The sequence below is a fragment of the Siphateles boraxobius genome, unplaced genomic scaffold (assembly GCF_051911475.1).
Source record: "Siphateles boraxobius isolate OS27281-9 unplaced genomic scaffold, OSU_SipBor_1 72, whole genome shotgun sequence".
NCBI lineage: Eukaryota > Metazoa > Chordata > Actinopteri > Cypriniformes > Leuciscidae > Siphateles > Siphateles boraxobius.
Genome location: NW_027509200.1, coordinates 1,311,452 through 1,336,108, shown reverse-complemented (window position 1 = coordinate 1,336,108; position 24,657 = coordinate 1,311,452). Strand labels below are relative to the sequence as shown.

At 41.9% G+C, this 24,657-nt stretch overlaps 1 protein-coding gene across 2 annotated transcripts in view; it reads left to right on the top strand.

Moving 5' to 3' along the window:
* The window catches only part of tns3 (tensin 3), a 70,879-nt gene that overhangs the window by 9,411 nt on the left and 36,811 nt on the right, over positions 1–24,657 (top strand). The window contains exons 1-9 of one of the 2 annotated variants that reach the window (XM_077217290.1): positions 11,571–11,715; positions 12,914–13,063; positions 13,151–13,201; positions 13,790–13,912; positions 14,053–14,117; positions 15,300–15,383; positions 20,476–20,579; positions 20,746–20,806; positions 21,287–21,362. In XM_077217290.1, coding sequence (XP_077073405.1) covers positions 12,914–13,063; positions 13,151–13,201; positions 13,790–13,912; positions 14,053–14,117; positions 15,300–15,383; positions 20,476–20,579; positions 20,746–20,806; positions 21,287–21,362 — 714 coding nt within the window. In that variant the 5' untranslated portion in view covers positions 11,571–11,715. Of the gene's footprint in view, positions 1–11,570; positions 11,716–12,913; positions 13,064–13,150; positions 13,202–13,789; positions 13,913–14,052; positions 14,118–15,299; positions 15,384–20,475; positions 20,580–20,745; positions 20,807–21,286; positions 21,363–24,657 lie in introns of those variants that run through there. The other variant, XM_077217289.1, reaches the window with a different exon arrangement.

Below are 24,657 nucleotides of genomic sequence, written 5' to 3'. Positions count from 1 at the left end.
TGTTCCCCGTTCTCTGTTCTCCATTCTCTGTTCCCCGTTCTCTGTTCTCCATTCTCTGTTCCCCGTTCTCTGTTCTCCATTCTCTGTTCCCCGTTCTCTGTACCCCGTTCTCTGTTCCCCGTTCTCTGTTCCCCGTTCTCCATTCTCTGTTCCCCGTTCTCTGTTCCCCGTTCTCTGTTCCCCGTTCTCTGTTCCCCGTTCTCTGTTCCCCGTTCTCTGTTCCCTGTTCTCTGTTCCCCGTTCTCTGTTCCCCGTTCTCTGTTCCCTGTTCTCTGTTCCCCGTTCTCTGTTCCCCGTTCTCCGTTCTCTGTTCCCTGTTCTCTGTTCCCTGTTCTCTGTTCCCCGTTCTCTGTTCCCCGTTCTCCGTTCTCTGTTCCCTGTTCTCTGTTCCCTGTTCTCTGTTCCCCGTTCTCTGTTCCCCGTTCTCCGTTCTCCGTTCTCTGTTCCCTGTTCTCTGTTCCCTGTTCTCTGTTCCCCGTTCTCTGTTCCCCGTTCTCTGTTCCCCGTTCTCTGTTCCCTGTTCTCTGTTCCCCGTTCTCTGTTCTCTGTTCCCCGTTCTCTGTTCCCCGTTCTCCGTTCTCTGTTCTTCATTCTCTGTTCCCCGTTTCTGTTCCCTGTTCTCTGTTCCCCGATCTCTGTTCTCCATTCTCTGTTCCCCGTTCTCTGTTCCCTGTTCTCTGTTCCCTGTTCTCTGTTCCCCATTCTCTGTTCTCCATTCTCTGTTCCCCGTTCTCTGTTCCCTGTTCTCTGTTCCCCGTTCTCTGTTCCCCGTTCTCTGTTCTCCATTCTCTGTTCCCCGTTCTCTGTTCTCTGTTCCCTGTTCCCTGTTCTCTATTCTCTGTTCCCCGTTCTCTGTTCTCCATTCCCCGTTCTCTGTTCTCCATTCCCCGTTCTCTGTTCCCCGTTCTCTGTTCTCCATTCTCTGTTCTCCATTCTCTGTTCCCCGTTCTCTGTTCCCCGTTCTCTGTTCCCTGTTCTCTGTTCCCTGTTCTCTGTTCCCCGTTCTCTGTTCCCCGTTCTCCATTCTCTGTTCCCCGTTCTCTGTTCTCCATTCTCCATTCCCCGTTCTCTGTTCCCCATTCTCTGTTCCCCGTTCTCTGTTCCCCGTTCTCTGTTCCCCGTTCTCTGTTCCCTGTTCTCTGTTCCCTGTTCTCTGTTCCCCGTTCTCTGTTCCCCGTTCTCCATTCTCTGTTCCCCGTTCTCTGTTCTCCATTCTCTGTTCCCCGTTCTCTGTTCTCCATTCTCTGTTCCCCGTTCTCTGTTCTCCATTCTCTGTTCCCCGTTCTCTGTTCCCCGTTCTCTGTTCCCCGTTCTCTGTTCCCCGTTCTCTGTTCCCCGTTCTCCATTCTCTGTTCCCCGTTCTCTGTTCCCCGTTCTCTGTTCCCCGTTCTCTGTTCCCCGTTCTCTGTTCCCCGTTCTCTGTTCCCTGTTCTCTGTTCCCCGTTCTCTGTTCCCCGTTCTCTGTTCCCTGTTCTCTGTTCCCCGTTCTCTGTTCCCCGTTCTCCGTTCTCTGTTCCCTGTTCTCTGTTCCCTGTTCTCTGTTCCCCGTTCTCTGTTCCCCGTTCTCCGTTCTCCGTTCTCTGTTCCCTGTTCTCTGTTCCCTGTTCTCTGTTCCCCGTTCTCTGTTCCCCGTTCTCTGTTCCCCGTTCTCTGTTCTCTGTTCCCTGTTCTCTGTTCCCCGTTCTCTGTTCTCTGTTCCCCGTTCTCTGTTCCCCGTTCTCCGTTCTCTGTTCTTCATTCTCTGTTCCCTGTTCTCTGTTCCCCGATCTCTGTTCTCCATTCTCTGTTCCCCGTTCTCTGTTCCCTGTTCTCTGTTCCCTGTTCTCTGTTCCCCATTCTCTGTTCTCCATTCTCTGTTCCCCGTTCTCTGTTCCCCGTTCTCTGTTCCCCGTTCTCTGTTCCCCGTTCTCTGTTCTCCATTCTCTGTTCCCCGTTCTCTGTTCTCTGTTCCCTGTTCCCTGTTCTCTATTCTCTGTTCCCCGTTCTCTGTTCTCCATTCCCCGTTCTCTGTTCTCCATTCCCCGTTCTCTGTTCCCCGTTCTCTGTTCTCCATTCTCTGTTCCCCGTTCTCTGTTCTCTGTTCTCTGTTCCCCATTCTCTGTTCTCCGTTCTCCATTCCCCGTTCTCTGTTCCCCATTCTCTGTTCTCCGTTCTCTGTTCCCCGTTCTCTGTTCTCCATTCTCTGTTCTCCATTCTCTGTTCTCCATTCTCCGTTCTCCGTTCCCAGTTCTCCGTTCCCCGTTCCCTGTTCCCCGTTCTCCGTTCCCCGTTCTCTGTTCCCCGTTCTCTGTTCTCCATTCTCTGTTCTCCGTTCTCTGTTCCCCATTCTCTGTTCTCCATTCTCTGTTCTCCGTTCTCTGTTCCCCATTCTCTGTTCTCCATTCTCTGTTCTCCATTCTCTGTTCCCCATTCTCCGTTCCCCATTCTCTGTTCTCCATTCTCTGTTCTCCATTCTCTGTTCCCCATTCTCCGTTCCCCGTTCTCTGTTCCCCGTTCTCTGTTCTCCGTTCCCCGTTCTCCGTTCCCCGTTCTCTGTTCTCCGTTCTCCATTCCCCGTTCTCTGTTCCCTGTTCTCTGTTCTCCATTCTCTGTTCTCCATTCTCTGTTCTCCATTCTCCGTTCCACGTTCTCTGTTCTCCATTCTCCGTTCCCAGTTCTCTGTTCCCCGTACCCCGTTCTCTGTTCTCTGTTTTCTGTTTTATTTTTCAGTTTGACTCATGCTCCTAGCCAGTGCAAAAAAAGCACAAAGGAACAAAAAATGTTTTATAAAGAGCTCATGCTCACAAAAGCTGTATTTTTTTAAATAAAAAATACAGTAAAACTTGTAATATTGTAAAATAGTATTAAAATTTAAATTCTTATATGAATATATTTCAAAATGTAATTTATTGAAATGAATTGAATTCAAAGCTAAATTTTCAAAATCATTACTTCAGTGTCACATGACCATTCAGAAATATGAAAATAGTTTGCTGCTTTCTTTGATGAATAAAAAAATCAAAAGAACAGCATTTATTTAAAAACAAAATATTTTGTAACATTACACATGTTTTAATGTCAAGTCAAGTCAAGTCACCTTTATTTATATAGCGCTTTTTACAATACAGATTGTATCAAAGCAGCTTCACAGTGCTAACATGAAAATAATATAACAGAGTTTGTTTCTGAAAGAAAATTGAGTCAACGTCCACCTTAAGTAAGGCAGATCAATAATATTATTGAATATTAAATGTCCCCAACTAAGCAAGCCAAAAGCCAAGGCAACAGTGGCAAGGAACCAAAACTCCATCAGGTGACAGAATGGAGAAAAAAACCTTGGGAGAAACCAGACTCAGTCGGAGGGCCAGTTTTAATGTCACCTTTGATAACTTTAATGCATCCTATTCCTTACTGAAAAAAAAATTCTGACTAACCAACACATTATTGAACGGCAGTGTACATTCAGTAGGTTATTATTTATTGCAATATAAACACTGTCAGAATGATTAACAAGGTATCTCTTCATTTACCAGTCGAAGACGGAGCAGTTTTATGTATACTCCGTGCACTGTCAAGGTCTTCATCATATTCGTCGTGGTATACCGGTCTTTGCAGCAATTATTTTACCGCAAATACTGCATCGCGCGCTGTTGCATCGAGCCTCGAGAAATGTTCCCACACTTTTGATCGACTTTTCCACATCTTTAAGGTATTATGTGTGTGTGCTCGCGTCTCATATGAATATGTGCACGGAGGGTTTGTGTGTGTGTGCTCGCGTGTCATTGAGTATGTGCGCGAGTTTGTGTGTGTGCTCCTGTCTCATATAAATATCCGCGTGGAGAGTGTGTGTGTGTGTGTGTGTGTGTGTGCGCGCGTAGAGTTCCGCGCGTCTTTTGTGTGTAGAGGTTGCGTGTATGTGCATTTCATATGTATTTGTTTGACCACTGACGTTGACGAGTTAACTCCTTAGGTATCGAAATCTGGAACCGAACAACATGTCATTTTTCGATACTCGATATTATCGAGGCAATTCGGTCTGTACCTAAAAAGTATCGAACTCGGTACCCAGCCCTATCTCCGTATCATCTTTTTCCTCCCCGTTCTCAGTTCCCTTTTCTCTGTTCCCTTTTCTCCGTTCTCTGTATCATCTTTTTACTCCCCGTTCTCTGTTCCCTGTTCCCTGTTCTCTGTTCCCTTTTCTCCGTTCTCTGTTCCCCGTTCTCTGTTCCCTGTTCTCCACGGTGTTGACTGCAGTCTGTGGGTGTGACTCTTGTTGGCTCAGTCGTGTGTGTGTGTGTGTGTGTGTGTGTGTTCCTGTGTGTTTCTTCTAGCTGAAGGCTACAGAAACCTGATCTAGCAGCAGCTTGTTTCCACAGGCCCGGATCTCACACACGTGGTCTGCTGTTTCTGTGCCTGCAGGAGGTGAAGCTCCTCACACACACCTTCACCCAGGCATGTGTGTTAGACCTGCGGAGGCACGTCACAGAACACACACCGCTGCTGTTAGACCTCAGATCAGGCCTTGCTCTCAATGAAACAACACAGTCAATGTGATTTCATCTGCTTCAGACACAAAGCCCTGATCTTGGGCTTTCAGATCGAATCGCTCAGCTTTAGTCTCGTCAAGGCACAACTGTTCTCATGGCAAAGTTCCTCTTCATTGTTTGCTTAGAGTTACAAAGGAGTATGAAATACTCTTGCACTGTGATTTACTGTTAGCCAACATCCCGACGGCGTCCACGTTTAGATGAATATGTAAATATGTGCTGCAAAATAAACACAACAGAAATGACAGTGGTGAGAGAAGCGCAGTTCAGAAAGCATCAGATCATAGAGATGTACCGTAGATATGTTTGACCATGTGCATGTCTCGTCACGTTTATTTATACAGCACTTTATACAATAGATTGCTCTAAAGCAGCGTCTTTACAGTATTAAACATGATAAACAGTGTCAGCGTCTATTTCAGTTAGAATCACAGCTCCAGTTACTTCTATAAAGCGGCTCTCAGTGGCCCTCATTTATCATCCTTGCGTAGAAACGGGCGTATATGTTGGCGTAAGATTATGCTTACACTCCTCTCTCCGCCTGATTTATGAAGCTGTGCGTACCTTTGAAATCCAGGTGTATGCAATACCTGCCCTTGATAAATGCCGCGTCTGAAAACGATCGTCATTAGAATAACACGCCGCTATATATTCAAGTCTCCGCTTCCCCCACACCCTCATTTTAGGCCATGTACACACGGAAGACGGCAAAGAGGAGACACTTCTCTGGAGATCGAGACCATCACCATCATGAAAAATTATTATTAAATCAAACAACAATATTGTTGATGATAAATTCAAAGTTAATTGTATTTTTTTTTTCAAAACGCTATAAATCCATCCATTTTTTGTCTAAAAAAACAACAACAAAAACAACAAGAAGAGAACATGCAACATATAATCAGGGACTCATACTATAAATTAATATAAATTAAATAAGTGCAACTGCATGAAATAAATAAAAGCCAAACAAAATAAATAGTAAAATAAATTAAATAGTAAAAATAAAATAAATATTTCCAATGTCACGTTCCAATATTGTCCACCACATAAAACAAATAATTTAAAAATAACACACAAATACAGTCCTTAAATACAACAATGTTAAAAATACATTCAAATCATTTAGTAACACATTTAGGCTAATAGTAATTCGTGCCGAACTTGAAAAAAGTAATGAAAACAATATTCAGGCCTACTATTGGGCTACGTGTTGTAGCCATTAACTAAGTGCATTTAGTTTCATATTTTTAAAAAAATAATAATGTTATTTTTTCCCCATCTATGTTGATTATGAAAAGTGAACATAGGCTAAGATAGGCTAAGATCGGGAGACATGCTCAGACATGATTTTGGCCACTTAATTAAGTTTTGTTTTGTAGAAAGCCTTTCTTTAAAGTGAATTTTGTTTTGTATAAATTGTATCTTAATTTTAATATTTTTTTCATCAACCAATTACCTGGATTTAATAAATAAGAAGCAAATAGCAGACAATATAATCATGAGTCACGACATGGAGGCACGGGCGCGGTCCCTTGAATTGCACGTGAACTGGAGCGCATCTCATCACAAATCAACCGAAACTCAGCATATGCCTCCCAGACATGAGAAATATATGTCGTAGGATTTGAGCGTGCCGTACGCCAACGTCCATATTGATAAATATCAAAGTCACCGTGGTTTTGGGTGTACGCCAGGTGTACGCTGGAAATTTGGTGTACGCACTTTTGATAAATGAGGGCCAGTGTGTCCATGTTCTTACTTGCGTCTGAACAGAAGAAATGAACCAGAGAGGATTTACATCTCAAAGAAGGCAGAGCCTCAGAGCCACGCCCAGCTATTACATCATTGACACATGAACCAATGGGAGTCGAAGGTGTTTAGTGACACACAACAACTTATTGGGAAGGTTCACTTTGACAAGCTGCTTCAAACTCCAAACGAACTTCGTTTGGCCTGACTTAGTTCGAAATGACATCACAGCAGTTCATTCTTTGATTTTACTTAAATCAAAGGGTAAGTTCGGCGTTTTACAAGTAAAGCCCTGTTTTAAGATCGTTTCTGATGAAATCGGTTAAGATTAAAATTTGGACATATGCTACTGTTCCGAGAATTTTAGGTTTTTGTGTTAGCAGCCCCCCCCCCCCCCCCCCCCCCCACCTATACAATGGTTTCATAGGTGCCTTGGAACAATCATTCATATAAACGCATTAAACTTTAGTTTACAAAGACGTGAAACTCACCGAGTGGTCTGGGGTGTTCACTGATATGCTCACACAAAAATCGCTGCAAAAGATGCTTTCCAACAGGTGTTTTACCATTCGTTGTAAAACTGTGGACCTATTTTTCCAAACGCCTCACAACCAGACATTCTTCCAAAAACTACGATAAAACATGTTGGAAAGCATCTTTTGCAGCGATTTTTGCGTGAGTATATCAGTGAACACCCCAGACCACTCGCCGAGTTTCACGTCTTTGTAACTGTTAAAATAGACTAACTTACTGCCACATCAAATAAGCTTTTGTTCACCAATTTCTGCTCAAATGTTAAATATATTTGGCTACGTTTGTTTTGTCAAAAATAAAGTCATGAACTAGGATGTTTTTATAGTGTTTGTTCCAATGTAGGCTTTATTCAAACTAATGAATCCTTAACTTTGAAATACGTATTATAAAATGTATACTTTAGTTTTTACAAAGAAATATTACACTTGAAATATTGTTATTTTAATTGTTGCTGTAATTGTAACCTTTTTAATAAAATAGCAAAGAATGTATTTACAAGGTAGATGTAAACAAAATCTTAAAAGCCTTCTCTTCAAATTATTTGTATTGTGTTTTATTAGTGACAAATTTGGGGAGAGGATACATATCCAAAACTTTCTGAAAATACAGTATGAGAATTAACTACACAATTACTAGAAATGTTCACCTTGGATATTATACAATTTGCAAGCAAAAATACAAGTGGAAAAATACTATTTTTTTATAGAAGTTTCCAACTGTGAACCAATTTTGTAGTATATATACACATTTCTTTTCTTGTGTCCTTGTATTCTTTCTTGTGGCTCAGTGACACACCTGTGAAAAGCTCATTATGCAGGCTCATTAAGCAGGTCTTTTGTCTTCACAGGTGTGAATCAGACCATTATACATGAGTCACGCCCATTTCGCATATTGCCTTTCCAAACACAAAGTGTTTTACTAAATTTAAATCAATGTATTGTTTTGTGTAAATGATTAGGTAGGATGATTTTCAGATCATTTTGAAGCAAAAACTCTAGGCCACAACATCCATTAGTCAAAAGTCTTTTGGACACATATTAAGAATGTGTTTTGTGGACTTCAAGTTTAAAAAACTTTAAGTTTTAGTTTTTTCAATAATCATGCATAAACAATATTCTCTTAAAAATACAAACATGTACATACATGTTGCTCACATATTATGTTAGCTCTGTTTGTGCTAAATAGAGTGTAACTACACCTTTGCCATTACTATGTTTATCAGCAACTGAAAAAAGCACAAATGTCAGAGCATGTCAGAACACCACCAGGACCCAGAAAACACCTCAGACCCCAGAGGGTTAACATTGCCATATTGAATAAAAATATTTTGAGAGTTGAGATAATTGACATATAAGTCAAGTAAGAGCATTTGAGCCAGTATGACGTGTCAGATCTGATTTAATCACATTACAAATACAAAATGCTCATTTTATTTGCAAGGCGCAGTTAATGGTCCAGTGTTTAGGGGTGTGCGAAATATATATCGTCTACGATAATAGTGTAACTGTTGTTTTAACGATGTGTTATCTGACATATCGAGTATATCCCTCACACACACCCACACTGCGCACGCATACACTATGTGTAGTCTAGTAGATCAAACTATTAAAGTCCAGTAGGTAGTCTATTAAAATGCTAAAACGTCCACAAAATTCATAAGGCTGCAAAAATGCCACTGTATGTCTTTTAGATTTATATAATTTAATGTAGTTAATCAATATCACACGAAGAGTGCCATTTTTCTCCAGATATCAGAATGAAAACAAATGTGATATTGATTTTTTACTAGTTAAATCTTTCGCTCTATATCGCCAACAGAAATAGTTTGTCACAAAGCCACAGGACTTCAATTGCGTCTCTAATGGCTCGTTTCCACTGAGCGGTACGGTACGGTACAGTTCGGTACGTTACGCAATTATTTGCGTTTCCACTGTCAAAAGTTGTGAATGGTACCAAAAAGCCGAACCGTACCGTACCACTTTTTGGGTACCCTTCCGTTGGGGTACCTAGCACAGTGGAACGGTACTAAAGGGTGGAGCTAGACTCACTGCAGAACGCTGATTGGTTGACAGAGTATCGTCACTTGCGCGAGCTACAAGGGGAATGACAACAAAAGCAGCGCCATTTTTTTAATATACAGTTGGAATATAATAGTATGGTTATTCTTTCACGAAATGTAGTTTTAAGAGTTTTTCAGACGAGAATGTAGTTGTTTAAAGCTCAAATCTGTGGTTTATTTATAATGTTTTATGATAATTTGATCCATTCCAGGCGATCACCGGGCGCTCGGCGCTCATGTTCCCCGCCTGGAACAGCCTTTCCTCGGCTAGTCGTTCTGACGTTTGCCGCTGACTCTGTAGTGGTAATTCGTCTTGTGTAAATTTAACGGGTGATCTTTGGTCTCGTGAATCGATAATTCGTTCCCTGGCCAATCGTTTTGCTGAGGGTTAAGTGAAGTTTCATATATTTAGGCTATTTAACTTTTCCGTTGTAACGTTAATGTTAGACTAGCGCTGAATTTGTATATTTGACTGAATTTTTTGCTTTATCTCTTATTGTATAGCTTCTTGTAACGTTACCTTTTACTTATACTTTTATAATGGCTATTATTGCTAAAACTGAAATTTAACTGGGTTGAGTTTTGTCATTTTTTATTTTATTACAAGATTATCACTGTAATGTTGTTTATTGCAACATTTGTACAAATGCAAATATTGCCAGGAATATGTTTAATATTTTTAAAATTTAAACGAAAAGATGCAGGGTTGTGTTTTATATTTCGTTTTGTTATAAATAGGCTAACGTTAAACATGCAGTAAATAATATAATCAGGTCTATACATTGCCTGAACCACATTTGTGTGCCTATAATGTTTAAAATGTATTTAAATGAAAACGAAAAGGGACAGAGTGGTGTTTTATAATATATTTCGTTTTATTGTTGCCTAAAATGTACATGCAGAGCGAGCTGAGTGACGCTTTCAAGAACGCGCTGTTCCATTTGGAGAATTACCGGACTCGCGTCCTCGGGAGTCATTCTGCTGAGAACTTTGCGTACTTGTTATTGAGAAATGCCTAATGTCGGCGCTTGTCTTCTTGTGACAAACATGCCGAGAAGCAAGGACAAGATCTGCTGTATGCCATCCATTAGTGTTTACTTTGTCGCTTTCTTCTTCGCGCGAAAATGACGTTGATCGCTTCTTTCCTGCAAACACCACGCCTATCAAGTAGGGTACTGTTGGCGGTGGAAACGCTAGCCGGATCATGGTTTACTGACCCGACCCGACCCGACCCGACCCGAACCGTACCGTACTGCTCAGTGGAAACGAGCCATTAAACACAGGTCGGTGTTTAATTACTGAATGAATCAGCTTTTTGAATGAATCAGCTTTTTGAATGAATCAGTTGAATCTCAATGACTCACTCATTAACAGTGACTTGCTGCCACCTACTGGCAGTTTTAATTTCACATTTAAAGTGTAATTTTTTTAATCATTTCAAATATCAATATTCAACGTTTCATGTTTGAAACATCAAAACGTTATGCATTTGTAATTGCAGGTTATTAATTGATGTCCCTCTGATCTGCATTAAACAGTGTAAATGCATCTAAATCTACTTCAGTTTCCTCTGCATTGCAAGGATGAATTATGTTGATACAGTTTTCATTTGATTGATAAAAGCCCTATTGTTCGAATTTAATTTATTGATTAAATGTAAGAATTTTACACAAAAGATTATGCGTACATAAAATTAGGTTAGAAAAAAATCCCTGTAATATACCGTCCAATTATCGTTATCGATAAAATCCCACAAAATATTGAGACACCATTTTTTGTCAGTATCGCACACCCTACATAAGGGTTGTTACATTTTAATGACCTCTTGACCCCAACACACACACACACACACACACACACACACACACGTTTACTCAGCTATCGAAATGAGGACATTCCACAGGCTTCTATTGTTTTTATATCCAGCATGTAAAAACTAATCCTAACCAACACACTAACCCTCACAGAAAATTCCAGCTTTCAATCTTTAAAGGCAGTGAGTTTGAGTCAGTTTTATTCATGTCTACATTATGAAAGTTTGTTCATATATCGTTCACCTTAGTTATATTTACTCCTGAAAGCATGGTGAAAACATATTTGTTTTATTCTCTGATTTCTGTTGCGATAAAAAGAGAAATCCAAAAAAAACATCTGGAAAAACTTGTAACTCTGTAATGTCAACAAAATTAAACATGAATTATGAACCTGGATTTATCCAGTGATCAGATTTCAGTTCTGGAAATGTATGAAAATTAGAGCATGGATAATACCTAATTTGCATATTTAAACATAACATTTCTGAAACTTGTAATACAAAACAATTGTTTTAATGTAGTGTGATTAATCAGCTGGTGAAGTATGGTGAGATCTGTTATAGGTAACATCTCAAGCAGAGTCTAATGTGAAGAATAATAAACCCTGAAATGATCATAACTCTAATGCTCAATCTACATGATATTTTCTGTAAATCTACAAATTTAATTGAATGCAGGAAGATATTGAGTTTTGTGGAGAATATTGTCATCATGGCATCTCAAGTCTAAATGCTATGCAGTAATTCTGAAAGTAATCAAAGGCAGGCTTAAAAGATTCGCGAAAGAATCGGTTCTTTTCTATCCGATCGGTCAAACGGGAGTCTATATTTTGCAGAAAGATTTGAAATCGTTCGTGACTCAATCTGATTCATTCGGACAGTTCACTCCCGAACTGAATCATTTACAGATATTTTTCAAGCCGAAACAGTATCGGGAATACTTTATAAGAAACTCAATGTATATTCAGTGAGCAAAACAGGGAAATGTCTGCTATAGTCTGTCAACGCGTGTGAACGAGTCTGGACTGCAGGTAAACAGTGTTTACAGCCATAAGAGCATCAAAACACAAGAGTTCAGGAAAGCTACAAAGACATTAGCATGTTTTTGGTCTTGTTCTGGTGGTACATTAATAGAATAATGATTGGGAATATATTAGTGCCATAGTTTTACACTCAAACATGTCTAAAGCTCTGCCCGTGTGAAGAAGAAGTGCACTTTAGCATACTTTTAAAAAGAGGATAGCCTACTCATTATGGAAATAATACAGTGCAGAGTGAATGTAATGCTTTTAGACACTTAATTGCATGTTACTTGCAGGTAAACTAACATGTACATCTCAAATGTAATTTCATAATTACTTCTAGTGTCTTTGAATGTACTGACAAGCATTTATGGTATACGTATATAATTTAATGTAATTTCTATTGAAACTTGTGTCATGTATTTAAAAACATTTGTAATGATAAATTTGAAATTAAGTAGGCCTATTTTTAAAATACATTAACTTTAAATTTAATATTGAATTACACAGTACAGTTAAAATTTTAATCAAGTAATTTACATGTGCTTTAGTCAGTAGGCTACATCTAAATAAGTGTACTTCTTCAGATTATTGAAATTGGTACACACTAGGTAAAGGTTTTGCCACTTGCTGTATAAATACAACAAAAAAAAAAAATCATGGACATGATTCAAGAAGGTTTAATGATCCTGAAAACAATAGTCGCTCTTGTATTGTTCGCGGTCACAAATGAGCGCATTTATGAATGAATTTCATCTAGTGGAAGCATTTGGTACTGCACACAAACAAATAACTCTTACTGAAAGCTCATTTGATCAGATATCAACCTCAAACCCCCCCCCCCCCCCCCCCCCCCAAGGTTTAAAATGAGGTAATATTTGACCAACACGTTTGTTCAGCTGAACACATGAACGCTTACTGATGGTGCACTTAACCCTCTAGTGCTGTTCGCGTGTCGGGCCAAAATTATCCTACCAAGTTATTTTTTCCATTACAATTAAATGATTGTATTTTATTTTAATTTGATAATCCTTTTTATTTAATATTTTATGGTACTAAATTATATTTATGCAGTAGTTATAATCCATTCATTCACTTTTTGAGTATATACCTGAAAATGAAATTGAACTTAAACTGTGGTAAATCTTGAATGTTTTGAGCACAGACTATGGGAGATTATGTTAATGCTCGGTGTGCCTGTGTGCAGATGGAGGAGGGATACGAGCTGGACCTCACCTATGTGACGGAGCGCATCATCGCAGTGTCCTTCCCTCAGGACTGCTTCGAGGAGACGTACCTGCGCAACCTGAGAGACGTCACGCGCATGCTCCGGTCCAAACACGCAGACAACTATCTGGTGATCATGCTTTCTGTCTTTCCCTCAGCCGTTTCCCAGAGCGTCGGCGCGGCCGAGTGTTTCTAACTCTCCCTCGCTGCGTTTCAGGTGATCAACCTGTCGGAGAGGAAGCAGGAGCTCACCAAGATGAACCCGAAGGTAGTGTGGAGGACCCGCTTCACTCCTGAATCACACACACCAAACATTTCAGGGATCAGTTCTTGAAAGAACCATGTTTTCCTAGTGCAACGAACATTTTAATAATCTAAAGAACCTTTTTTACCATCATAAAGAACTGTGGAAAGTTTTCATGGATGTTAAAGGTTCTTCGTGGAACCATCGATGCCAGTAAAAAAGCTTTATTTTTAACCTTCATCCTTCCCTCGCACTTTGCAACACATCTTTCCCTCACGGGTCAAAATATCCCGAAGCCCTAAAATTGTAGTTCTTCTTTTTTGTCCAGAAAGCTTATATTCAGCATGTGTGTGTGTGTGTGTGTGTGTGTGTGTGTGTTTGCGCGTGTGTGTGTGTGTCTGTGTGTGTGTGTGTGTGTGTGTCTGTGTGTGTGTGTGTGTGTGTGTTTGCGCGTGTGTGTGTGTGTGTGTGTATGTATGTGTGTGTGTGTGTGTGTGTGTGTGTATGTGCGTGTGTATGTGCGTGTGTGTGTGTGTGTGTGTGTTTGTGTGTGTGTGTGTGTGTGTGTGTGTGTGTGTATGTGCGTGTGTGTGTGTGTGTGTGTCTCCTCAGACTCTGGACACGGGCTGGCCGGACCTGCACGCTCCTCCTCTGGATAAGATCTGCACCGTCTGTAAGGCCATGGAGAACTGGCTGAGCGCTGACCCGCTGCACGTGGTGGTCATTCACTGCAGGGTGAGGCGCCTCACACACACACACACACACACACACACACACACACACACACACACACACACACACACACACACACACACACACACACACACGCTGTGGAGGTCAGTGTGTGTGTAACGCTTCTCTCTCTGATCCACCAGGGTGGGAAGGGTCGGATCGGAGTCGTCATCTCCTCATTTGTTCACTTCACAGACGTCTCTGCCAGGTACTCTTCACACACTTCTCACTCACACGCTGTGTGTGTGTGACATAGGATTTCTGCAAGGCCCCAAACACACCAATCCAGTCGGATGGATTAATAAATCACACTTCATCAGATGTCACTTCACTTCAGCAGCATTTCACCTTTTAATCTGAGAAAACTGTCAGACACACACACACACACACACACACACACACACACACACACACACACACACACAGACACACACACACACACACACACACACACACACAGCTCTGCACCGCAACACGCCATTAATAAAAGTTTGGTTTAACTAGAAGAAATCATGATAGAAATATACAGTAAAATGTACCTCTGAAAGCATTATTAATAATAATAGTAGTACAATTATTAAAACTTTAAGGAATTATCAAGTTATAATTTTAACAATTGACATTAGTTGCCAAAAAAAGGTATTTTAAAGGTATTTTAAAATCTTTTATTTGATAACATTTTTAAATATTAAATAAATTGTAAATATTATATATTTGATTACCACCATTTTTATAATAAATTTGTATTGAACCATAAATCAAGAAAAAAATTCGAACACACAACACAGAATTTCTGGAAAACAAAACATTTCATTGGGCAATATTATTGTAATTTTTTTTATTACATTTGTAAAGATTAAATAAATTGTTAATATTATATACTTGATACACAACACAGAATGTCTGGGAAAAAAGCACTGGAAAAAAGCACTTCAAGTTAGTTAAGTTAGAGTTTTATGAATTCAATTGATTAGACATGATATTTGGTTATTAAGTTTAATTAAACCATTTAAAAATGGAAAACACGGAATATGGGGAAAATAAAATGGAATTTAGGGGCCCACATATTAAATTTTTTTTTAGCTTTTGATAAATTGTTGTTAAATTATATACGTTTCGTGATTTCAATTAATTTTAATGACTTACATTTAATTAAAAAAGTCCATAAATGATGTCTTCAGCGTGTTTACAGTCTTTGAATAAGTGCGTTTTAGTGATCTTCAGTCACAGGAGTGGAGAATCGTCTCTAGGTTTGAGCTCGTTCGAGCTGATCTGACTGAGTGGTTGTATTGCTGTGTGTGTGTTGTTATTACTGTATTTAGTTTGATTGCGTGATATATAATGGTGTTTGTGAGTTGATCAGCTGATGTGGATGTTCTGGTTCTGACAGTGCCGATCAGGCGCTCGACCGCTTCGCCATGAGGAAGTTCTACGACGACAAGGTTTCTGCGCTGATGACCCCGTCTCAGAGGAGGTGATGCCCTTCTCACACACACACACACACACACACACACACACACACACACACACACACACACACACACACACACACACTTCCGGTTCTCCCGGCCCTGCTGTCGGACCTGATCGAGCACACACACACACACACACACACACACACACACACACACACACACACTTCCGGTTCTCCCGGCCCTGCTTTCGGACCTGATCGAGCGCACACACACACACACACACACACACTCTCTCTCTCTCGGTAGTCCACCGTAGCCGATGATGACATTCCACTTCATTTACGGTGTACTCTTTCATGACTGTAGAGTTCAATCCTTGATCCACAAATTTTATTACATATTGGGCATGTAGAGGCTGAGTTTGTAGAGGCAGACATGGTTGCATGTCTCCGTAGTCTTTTTTGTTGTTTCCTTATATTCCTCTCAGATTCCAGCTGTCCTGTGTGGCAGAGCTGCTTCCAGGTAGATCGATTTGCTGCGAATTCTTCAAGGCATGATGGTTTCATGATGGCCCTGATGCAGCTGTCCGTGAAGGATTTGTCGTGGAAGACGATTTTGAGGCATCCTAATAACATGCCCAAGCCAACGTAGTTGATGTTCAGTGACTGTTGCCTCCATACTCTTGCAGTTTGTTCTAGCAAGCACTTCAGAATGTAGTACATGGTCATAGCATGTGATCCCCAAGATCCGCTGAAAGCACCTTATATGGAAACGCTCCAGCAATCTTAGGTGATGGCTGTATATGACCCAGGTTTCACAGCTGTACAGAAGAGTGGTGATGCACACAGCTTTATAGATGGTAACTTTAGCGGCCAATTGAAGGTGCTAATTTTGAAAGACCTTACATTGAAGTTTACCAAAGGCTGCGGAAGCTTGCCTTATCCGATTTTTTATTTCATGATCGAGATTGCAGTCCTCTGATACAATGCTGCCTAGATACTTAAAGGATGGCACTATTGAAAGTGGTTGTTGTTCTATGGCAAAAACAGGCATGGTAGGTGGAGGACTGATCCTCCATTGGCATATCACTTCAGTTTTGGTGGTATTAACTGACAGGCCCAATCTGCTATAGGTCTTTACAGCAGCATCAAGGATAATTCGCAGTTCTTCTGGGGTATGTGCCACGAACACGCAGTCGTCAGCATACTGCAACTCAAGGTTAGTTACTGAGATCTTAGTGGCGGCCTGGAACCTTCGAATATTAAAGAGATTTCCATCCAACCAGAAGTCGACAGTGATCCCAATGCTGCTTTCAAGCTTATCACACAGAAGTTTTGTGACACAAAGGAGGTAGATATTAAAAAGTACCGGTGCCAGCACACATCCTTGTCTTACCCCAGTGCGTACTCCAAAAGGCTCTGACTCCTGACCACCTGATGGTCACACGAGCTAACATCCCTTCATGAAACTGTGACAGGATGTTACAAAACTTTTTTGGACAGGCAAATTTTGTTAAGATGTCCCAGAGCAGCTCTCGATTCACAGTGTCGAATGCTTTGGAGAGATCGACAAATGCCATGAAGAGGTCCTGATGTTGTTCACGACATTTTTCTTGGAGCTGTCTCACTGTGAAAATCATATCCACAGTACTCCGATTCTTTCTGAAGCCACTGTGACTCTGGCAACAAATGTTTGGTTAGGTTTTCCACCAGCCTACGTACGTGATTTTTGCCAGGACCTTACCTGCAACTGATAGCAGCGATATGCCTCGACTGTTGCTACAAATAGATTTTTCACCCATGTTTTTGTATAAAGTGACAATGTTTGCATCTCTCCATTGTTGAGGGACACACTCCTTATCCCAGACCTGCAGGATGCATTGATAAATCAACCTGGTACACAGGTAGCCACCCTGTTTAAGGAGCTCTGCTGGGATGCCGTCATTGCCAGGGGACTTATTATCTTTGAGGGAGATGATCAAGGACTTCGATAGGTGGTCGATTTAGTAGCTCATCCAAGATGGAATAATCAGTTGGTGACTGATGGTTAAGGAGAACTTCAAAATATTCAGCCCACCTTGCCAAGATCTGTTTCCTATCTTTTAAAATTGTTAGTCAATCTGCTGCTTTTAAAGGTGTAATAGAACAATTCCTAGGTCCATATATGATTTTTAAGAAGTTGTAGAAGTTATACATGTCGTTTCTATCAGCATATGATGAATTTCTTGAGCCTTATTCAACCACCATGAATTCTGTAAAGTACGTAAAGTTCTCTGTACCTCCTTGCGTGCTGTTTGCCACTGCTGCCGAAGGTTGGTGGATGCAGGGCAGGTGATGATAGCCCTGTATGCTCTGCGCTTAGTTTCCAGCATGGACATGATGGCATCAGAGTTCTCATCAAACCAGTCCTGATGTTTTCTGGTTTTATAGCCCATAGAATCGACTGCAGTTTCATGTAACATTGAGGCAATGGATGCCCATTTCTGGTCTATGGTGTAATCAGAACACAGAATGGACTCACACTCTGATGACCTCATACCTATTGAACGGCGGAACATATTCCTTGGTGAAGCCGACTTTAGCATAGCACAATTCAGTTGCTTTTTGGTGGATTTCCTGAGACGCTGTGGGGGGCGTACTTTGAAATGGAGCTTGGTAACAATCAAGCGGTGATCTGTAAAGCACTCTGCACCTCTCATGGCCCGGGTCAACAGAACATCACTAATGTCAGCATGTCTTGCAATCACATAGTCAATCAGATGCCAGTGTTTAGATCGTGGATGCATCCAAGATGTTTTATATTTGGTTTTCTGCTGAAACAATGTGTTTGTAATAGTGAGGTCATGCTCTGCGCAGAGTGTTAGCAGCCTCAGACCGTTTGCTTTCATCTGCCCAACACCATGTCTACCGATTTCTCCACGCCATAAATCGTTATTTCTTCCCACCCAAGCATTAAAATCACCCAAAAGGAATATCTTATCATTCCTAGGGATACGCTGAAGGGTGTCATCTAGTAACTGATAGAATCCATCCTTCACACTGTCGTCTGATGGTAATGTGGGCGCGTATGCACTTAGTAGAGTAGCATAGCGTGATTTTGCTAGGGGGATACGGAGGGTCATCAACCTTTCACTTACTCCGATGGGTGTTTCAGTGAGACAGGGCAGGAGACTGTTCTTGATTGCCATTCCCACAACATGCTGATGCTTATTACCAGGGGGATAGCCTCTCCAGAAGAAGGTATATCCTCCTCTCTCTTCTTTCAACGAGCCTTCACCCAGCAGCCGTATCTCACTAAGGGCAGCGATATCCACCTTATAGCGCTTCAGTTCCTCAGAAATCAGTGCAGTCCTCCTATGAGGTCTGTTACCCTCATTGTCCAGGAGAGTCCTGACATTCCATGTTGCAATTTTAAAAGGAATTTTCTTATTTCGACCGCAAATTTGAATTCCCAGTAGGCGCGGTAACCTACCCAGGAGATTGTAGAGTGGACAATTTTTAAGCCATCTTTTTTAGGCCCCTCCCAAATAGGGTGAGCAGTGTGGCCCCTAAATAGGGCTGCTCAGTCGCACAGGGGCTGCCGAAAGCAGTATCCACTCAATCGAAGCTGCTAGCGACCATATACCCCATGCAGCTGTCGTGTAGGGTTCTAGCTAGAAGCTTCCAAGCCATTCTTCCCTGTTCCCGTCACCAGATACCCCACCGCCACTAGACTTCAGCCGAGTTTGAGACCAGAGTATTGTACTCCGTGGTCAGAGGTGGAGACCTGCGCAAAGGAAAAGTATTTAAAGTGCCAAAGGGGGTGCACAGGCCCCAGTAACACTATCTTCACCATAGTTTGGAATATCCCGGTGGCATGGGACACCCAGGATGACCAGCTCCAAAATATAATTGCAGGAGGCTGTTGGAACTTCAGACTGACAGGAGACAGCCTAATGTGTGCCTCCGACACATGCTTTTTCTCTCAGGGTATGCTCCCATAGCCTTGATCTCAATAGAGTAACCTGCAAGGCAGCAGGGCAGTGGCTGGACATGAACGACCTCTGGGGACCACTGCAACTCCGAGATCCCCCACCAAAGTTAGCCTGGAGCCGCGAAGCACCCAGTTACCATGTGTGGCCATGAGGAGGCCCGGTGGGAGTCTTGGAAATGGACAGGCTATATACTGGCAGGGGAGACTTATAAGTTGCTTCCCTGTTCACCATAAAGGCTAGCCAGTGGCAACAGGTCGAAAACAGCTGCTGCACTAGTCGCATCACATCTCCCTGTGACAAGTCACACACACACACATATACACACACACACACACACACACACACACACACACACACACACACACACACCTCCTCCTCCTGAGGTGCTTTGCGCCGGTTCTCCCGGCCCTGCTGTCGGACGTGATCGAGCACACACACACACACACACCTCCTCCTGAGGTGCTTTGCGCCGGTTCTCCCGGCCCTGCTGTCGGACCTGATAGAGCACACACACACACTTCTTCCTCCTCTTGAGCTACTGCCATCTGTTGGCACCTGTACATTACGATGAACTTGAATGCACATTATATGAAAGGCACTTAGATTACCTATCCACACTAATTTTTCCCCGGCCTTAATTGAAGACCTGCCTTTATCATCATTTTACCGGTTTTTATTTGAGGAATTGCTGTACTATGCAAACCTCCAATAATAAAATATGTTAGATAAAACAAATATTTGTATGCATTTAATATGACTTTATTGACCAATGTACTTTATATTGACTACTGAAAATGACTTAATATTTGTAGTAAGTGTTGAAAGGTTTGTTTGAGCGGCGCCCTCTACTGTACACACCTGAATCTGCACTTCTTTCAGCCTGAGGATTACTATTTCACTTTTGGTGTTAAAGGGTCTTTACATTTACCCATAAATATAACTTTTTTTATTATAAAAGGCCCAGACCAGGTGAGAAAAGTAACGCAAAAGGAATGCAACGCATTACTGTTCTTAAAAAGTAACTACATAACGTAATTATTTACTATTTAAGGCAGTAACGCAATATTGTAATGAATTACTTTTCAAAGAAACCTTCCCCAACACTGCGTGTGTGTGTGTAAGTAGACAGGAAGAGCTGTGATTATAAGCTGTCTGTGCTGGTGTGTGTGTGTGTTCAGGTACGTGTGTATCCTCAACAGTCTCCTGAGCGGCTCCATCAAGATGAACACGTGTCCTCTGTTCCTGCACTGTGTGATCCTCCAGGGCTTCGACCGCACCGGGGGTCAGTGTCTGTTCACTCGCTCACACAGCACCACTGCACTACGTTTACACTGTTATTCTCTGTTTATCACTGAAGCTGACTCCACTCAGTGTAGATCTGACTTCAGGAATCATCTCAACACTCGTTCCCAGTGTGATTGTCCCGGTAACCTGTGTTTCTCCTGCAGTGTGTCAGCCGTATGTGAAGGTGTATCAGGCGATGCAGGTGCTCTACGTCTCAGGAATATAGTGAGTTTATTGTGAACTTCATCATTACTGCACACACACTGAAACCTGTGGCTTTATAATACACTGAGCACAGCCCAGACACACACACACACCCACACACACACACCACTAAAGTAATCCAGTACACATTGATTTCACAACACAAAACCCCACCAGAAAACAAGAAGAAACTTGATTATTGAAAGCAGAATTCCAGAAGTCACAGGGAGTGTCCGTTAATGGCTCTTCACTGTGAATTATAAGATGGGTTGTTGTTTTTTACACTTCCAAATAATTTTGTTGTGTGTTTTTGTCATATTTATTGTCTAAATAGTTTTAAAGTATGTTGTAATGTTTTTCTTCATTTCAATTGATGTTAATTTTATTACAAGTAAAAATGAAAATGTATTTTTTAGTGCTGTAAATCGATTAATCACGATGACAGGTATTGACGTGTGTTGTTGGCATGACGTGTATATTATAATATTTGATATTTCTCAGCCACATGGGAGCCAGTCACAGAGACAGGATCTGTATAGTGCTGGAGCCGGCACAGATGCTGAAGGGAGACATCATGGTACAGACTAACACCACACACACATTTACCTTACTATACTGTACGTCTGTCAGTAACAGTGAAGGAAGAATTCATCAGAGCAGAGGATTCCAGAATATAAGAGCATTACAGAGAACCAACAAACAGACTGAGTTTCAAACACTTCAGACGCCTAATAATGGTGATAAAGGAGGGTATAGACTTCCTATAGACAGAACTTTCTGAGGTAGCTGAAGAATAAAGGGATGTTCAGTGTCCCACTGATTGAGAGTGTGTACAAACGAGCCAGATACTGTGTGTTCCTCATTGTGGTTCTCTGTGTGCTTCTCATGATGGTTCTCTGTGTGTTCCTCATGATGGTTCTGTGTTCCTCATAATGTTTCTCTGTGTGTTCCTCATGATGGTTCTTGTGTGTTCCTCCTGATGGTTCTCTGTGTGTTCCTCCTGATGGTTCTCTGTGTGTTCCTCATGATGGTTCTCTGTGTTCCTCATGATGGTTCTCTGTGTGTTCCTCATGATGGTTCTCTGTGTGTTCCTCATGATGGTTCTCTGTGTTCCTCATGATGGTTCTCTGTGTGTTCCTCATGGTGGTTCTTTGTGTGTTCCTCATGATGGTTCTCTGTGTGTTGCTCATGATGTTTCTCTGTGTGTTCCTCATGATGGTTCTCTGTGTGTTCCTCGTGATGGTTCTCTGTGTGTTCCTCATGATGCTTCTCTGTGTTCCTCATGATGGTTCTCTGTGTGTTCCTCATGATGCTTCTCTGTGTTCCTCATGATGGTTCTCTGTGTGTTCCTCATGATGGTTCTCTGTGTGTTCCTCATGATGGTTCTCTGTGTGTTCCTCATGATGGTTCTTTGTGTGTTCCTCATGATGGTTCTCTGTGTGTTCCTCATGATGGTTCTCTGTGTTCCTCATGATGCTTCTCTGTGTTCCTCATGATGGTTCTCTGTGTGTTCCTCATGATGGTTCTCTGTGTGTTCCTCATGATGGTTCTCTGTGTTCCTCATGATGCTTCTCTGTGTTCCTCATGATGGTTCTCTGTGTGTTCCTCATGATGGTTCTCTGTGTGTTCCTCATGATGCTTCTCTGTGTTCCTCATGATGGTTCTCTGTGTGTTGCTCATGATGGTTCTTTGTGTGTTCCTCATGATGGTTCTCTGTGTGTTCCTCATGATGGTTCTCTGTGTTCCTCGTGATGGTTCTCTGTGTGTTCCTCATGATGGTTCTCTGTGTTCCTCATGATGGTTCTCTGTGTGTTCCTCATGATGCTTCTCTGTGTGTTCCTCATGATGCTTCTCTGTGTTCCTCATGATGGTTCTTTGTGTGTTCCTCATGATGGTTCTTTGTGTGTTCCTCATGATGGTTCTCTGTGTGTTCCTCATGATGGTTCTCTGTGTGTTCCTCATGATGTTTCCTCATGATGGTTCTCTGTGTGTTCCTCATGATGGTTCTCTGTGTGTTCCTCATGATGGTTCTTTGTGTGTTCCTCATGATGCTTCTCTGTGTGTTCCTCATGATGCTTCTCTGTGTTCCTCATGATGGTTCTTTGTGTGTTCCTCATGATGGTTCTCTGTGTGTTCCTCATGATGGTTCTCTGTGTTCCTCATGATGGTTCTTTGTGTGTTCCTCATGATGGTTCTCTGTGTGTTCCTCATGATGGTTCTCTGTGTGTTGCTCATGATGGTTCTTGTGTGTTCCTCATGATGGTTCTCTGTGTGTTCCTCATGATGGTTCTCTGTGTGTTCCTCATGATGCTTCTCTGTGTTCCTCATGATGGTTCTTTGTGTGTTCCTCATGATGGTTCTCTGTGTGTTCCTCATGATGCTTCTCTGTGTGTTCCTCATGATGCTTCTCTGTGTTCCTCATGATGGTTCTTTGTGTGTTCCTCATGATGGTTCTCTGTGTGTTCCTCATGATGGTTCTCTGTGTGTTGCTCATGATGGTTCTTGTGTGTTCCTCATGATGGTTCTCTGTGTGTTCCTCATGATGGTTCTCTGTGTGTTCCTCATGATGCTTCTCTGTGTTCCTCATGATGGTTCTTTGTGTGTTCCTCATGATGGTTCTCTGTGTGTTCCTCATGATGCTTCTCTGTGTGTTCCTCATGATGCTTCTCTGTGTTCCTCATGATGGTTCTTTGTGTGTTCCTCATGATGGTTCTTTGTGTGTTCCTCATGATGGTTCTCTGTGTGTTCCTCATGATGGTTCTCTGTGTGTTCCTCATGATGTTTCCTCATGATGGTTCTCTGTGTGTTCCTCATGATGGTTCTCTGTGTGTTCCTCATGATGCTTCTCTGTGTGTTCCTCATGATGGTTCTCTGTGTGTTCCTCATGATGGTTCTTTGTGTGTTCCTCATGATGCTTCTCTGTGTGTTCCTCATGATGCTTCTCTGTGTTCCTCATGATGGTTCTTTGTGTGTTCCTCATGATGGTTCTCTGTGTGTTCCTCATGATGGTTCTCTGTGTGTTCCTCATGATGCTTCTCTGTGTTCCTCATGATGGTTCTTTGTGTGTTCCTCATGATGGTTCTCTGTGTGTTCCTCATGATGGTTCTCTGTGTTCCTCATGATGGTTCTCTGTGTGTTCCTCATGATGGTTCTCTGTGTTCCTCATGATGGTTCTTTGTGTGTTCCTCATGATGGTTCTCTGTGTGTTGCTCATGATGGTTCTTGTGTGTTCCTCATGATGGTTCTCTGTGTGTTCCTCGTGATGGTTCTCTGTGTGTTCCTCATGATGCTTCTCTGTGTGTTCCTCATGATGGTTCTCTGTGTTCCTCATGATGGTTCTCTGTGTGTTCCTCATGATGCTTCTCTGTGTTCCTCATGATGGTTCTTTGTGTGTTCCTCATGATGGTTCTCTGTGTGTTCCTCATGATGGTTCTCTGTGTGTTCCTCATGATGCTTCTCTGTGTTCCTCATGATGGTTCTTTGTGTGTTCCTCATGATGGTTCTCTGTGTGTTGCTCATGATGGTTCTTGTGTGTTCCTCATGATGGTTCTCTGTGTGTTCCTCGTGATGGTTCTCTGTGTGTTCCTCATGATGCTTCTCTGTGTGTTCCTCATGATGGTTCTCTGTGTTCCTCATGATGGTTCTCTGTGTGTTCCTCATGATGCTTCTCTGTGTGTTCCTCATGATGGTTCTCTGTGTGTTCCTCATGATGGTTCTCTGTGTTCCTCATGATGCTTCTCTGTGTTCCTCATGATGCTTCTCTGTGTTCCTCATGATGGTTCTCTGTGTTCCTCCTGATGGTTCTCTGTGTGTTCCTCATGATGCTTCTCTGTGTTCCTCATGATGGTTCTCTGTGTTCCTCATGATGCTTC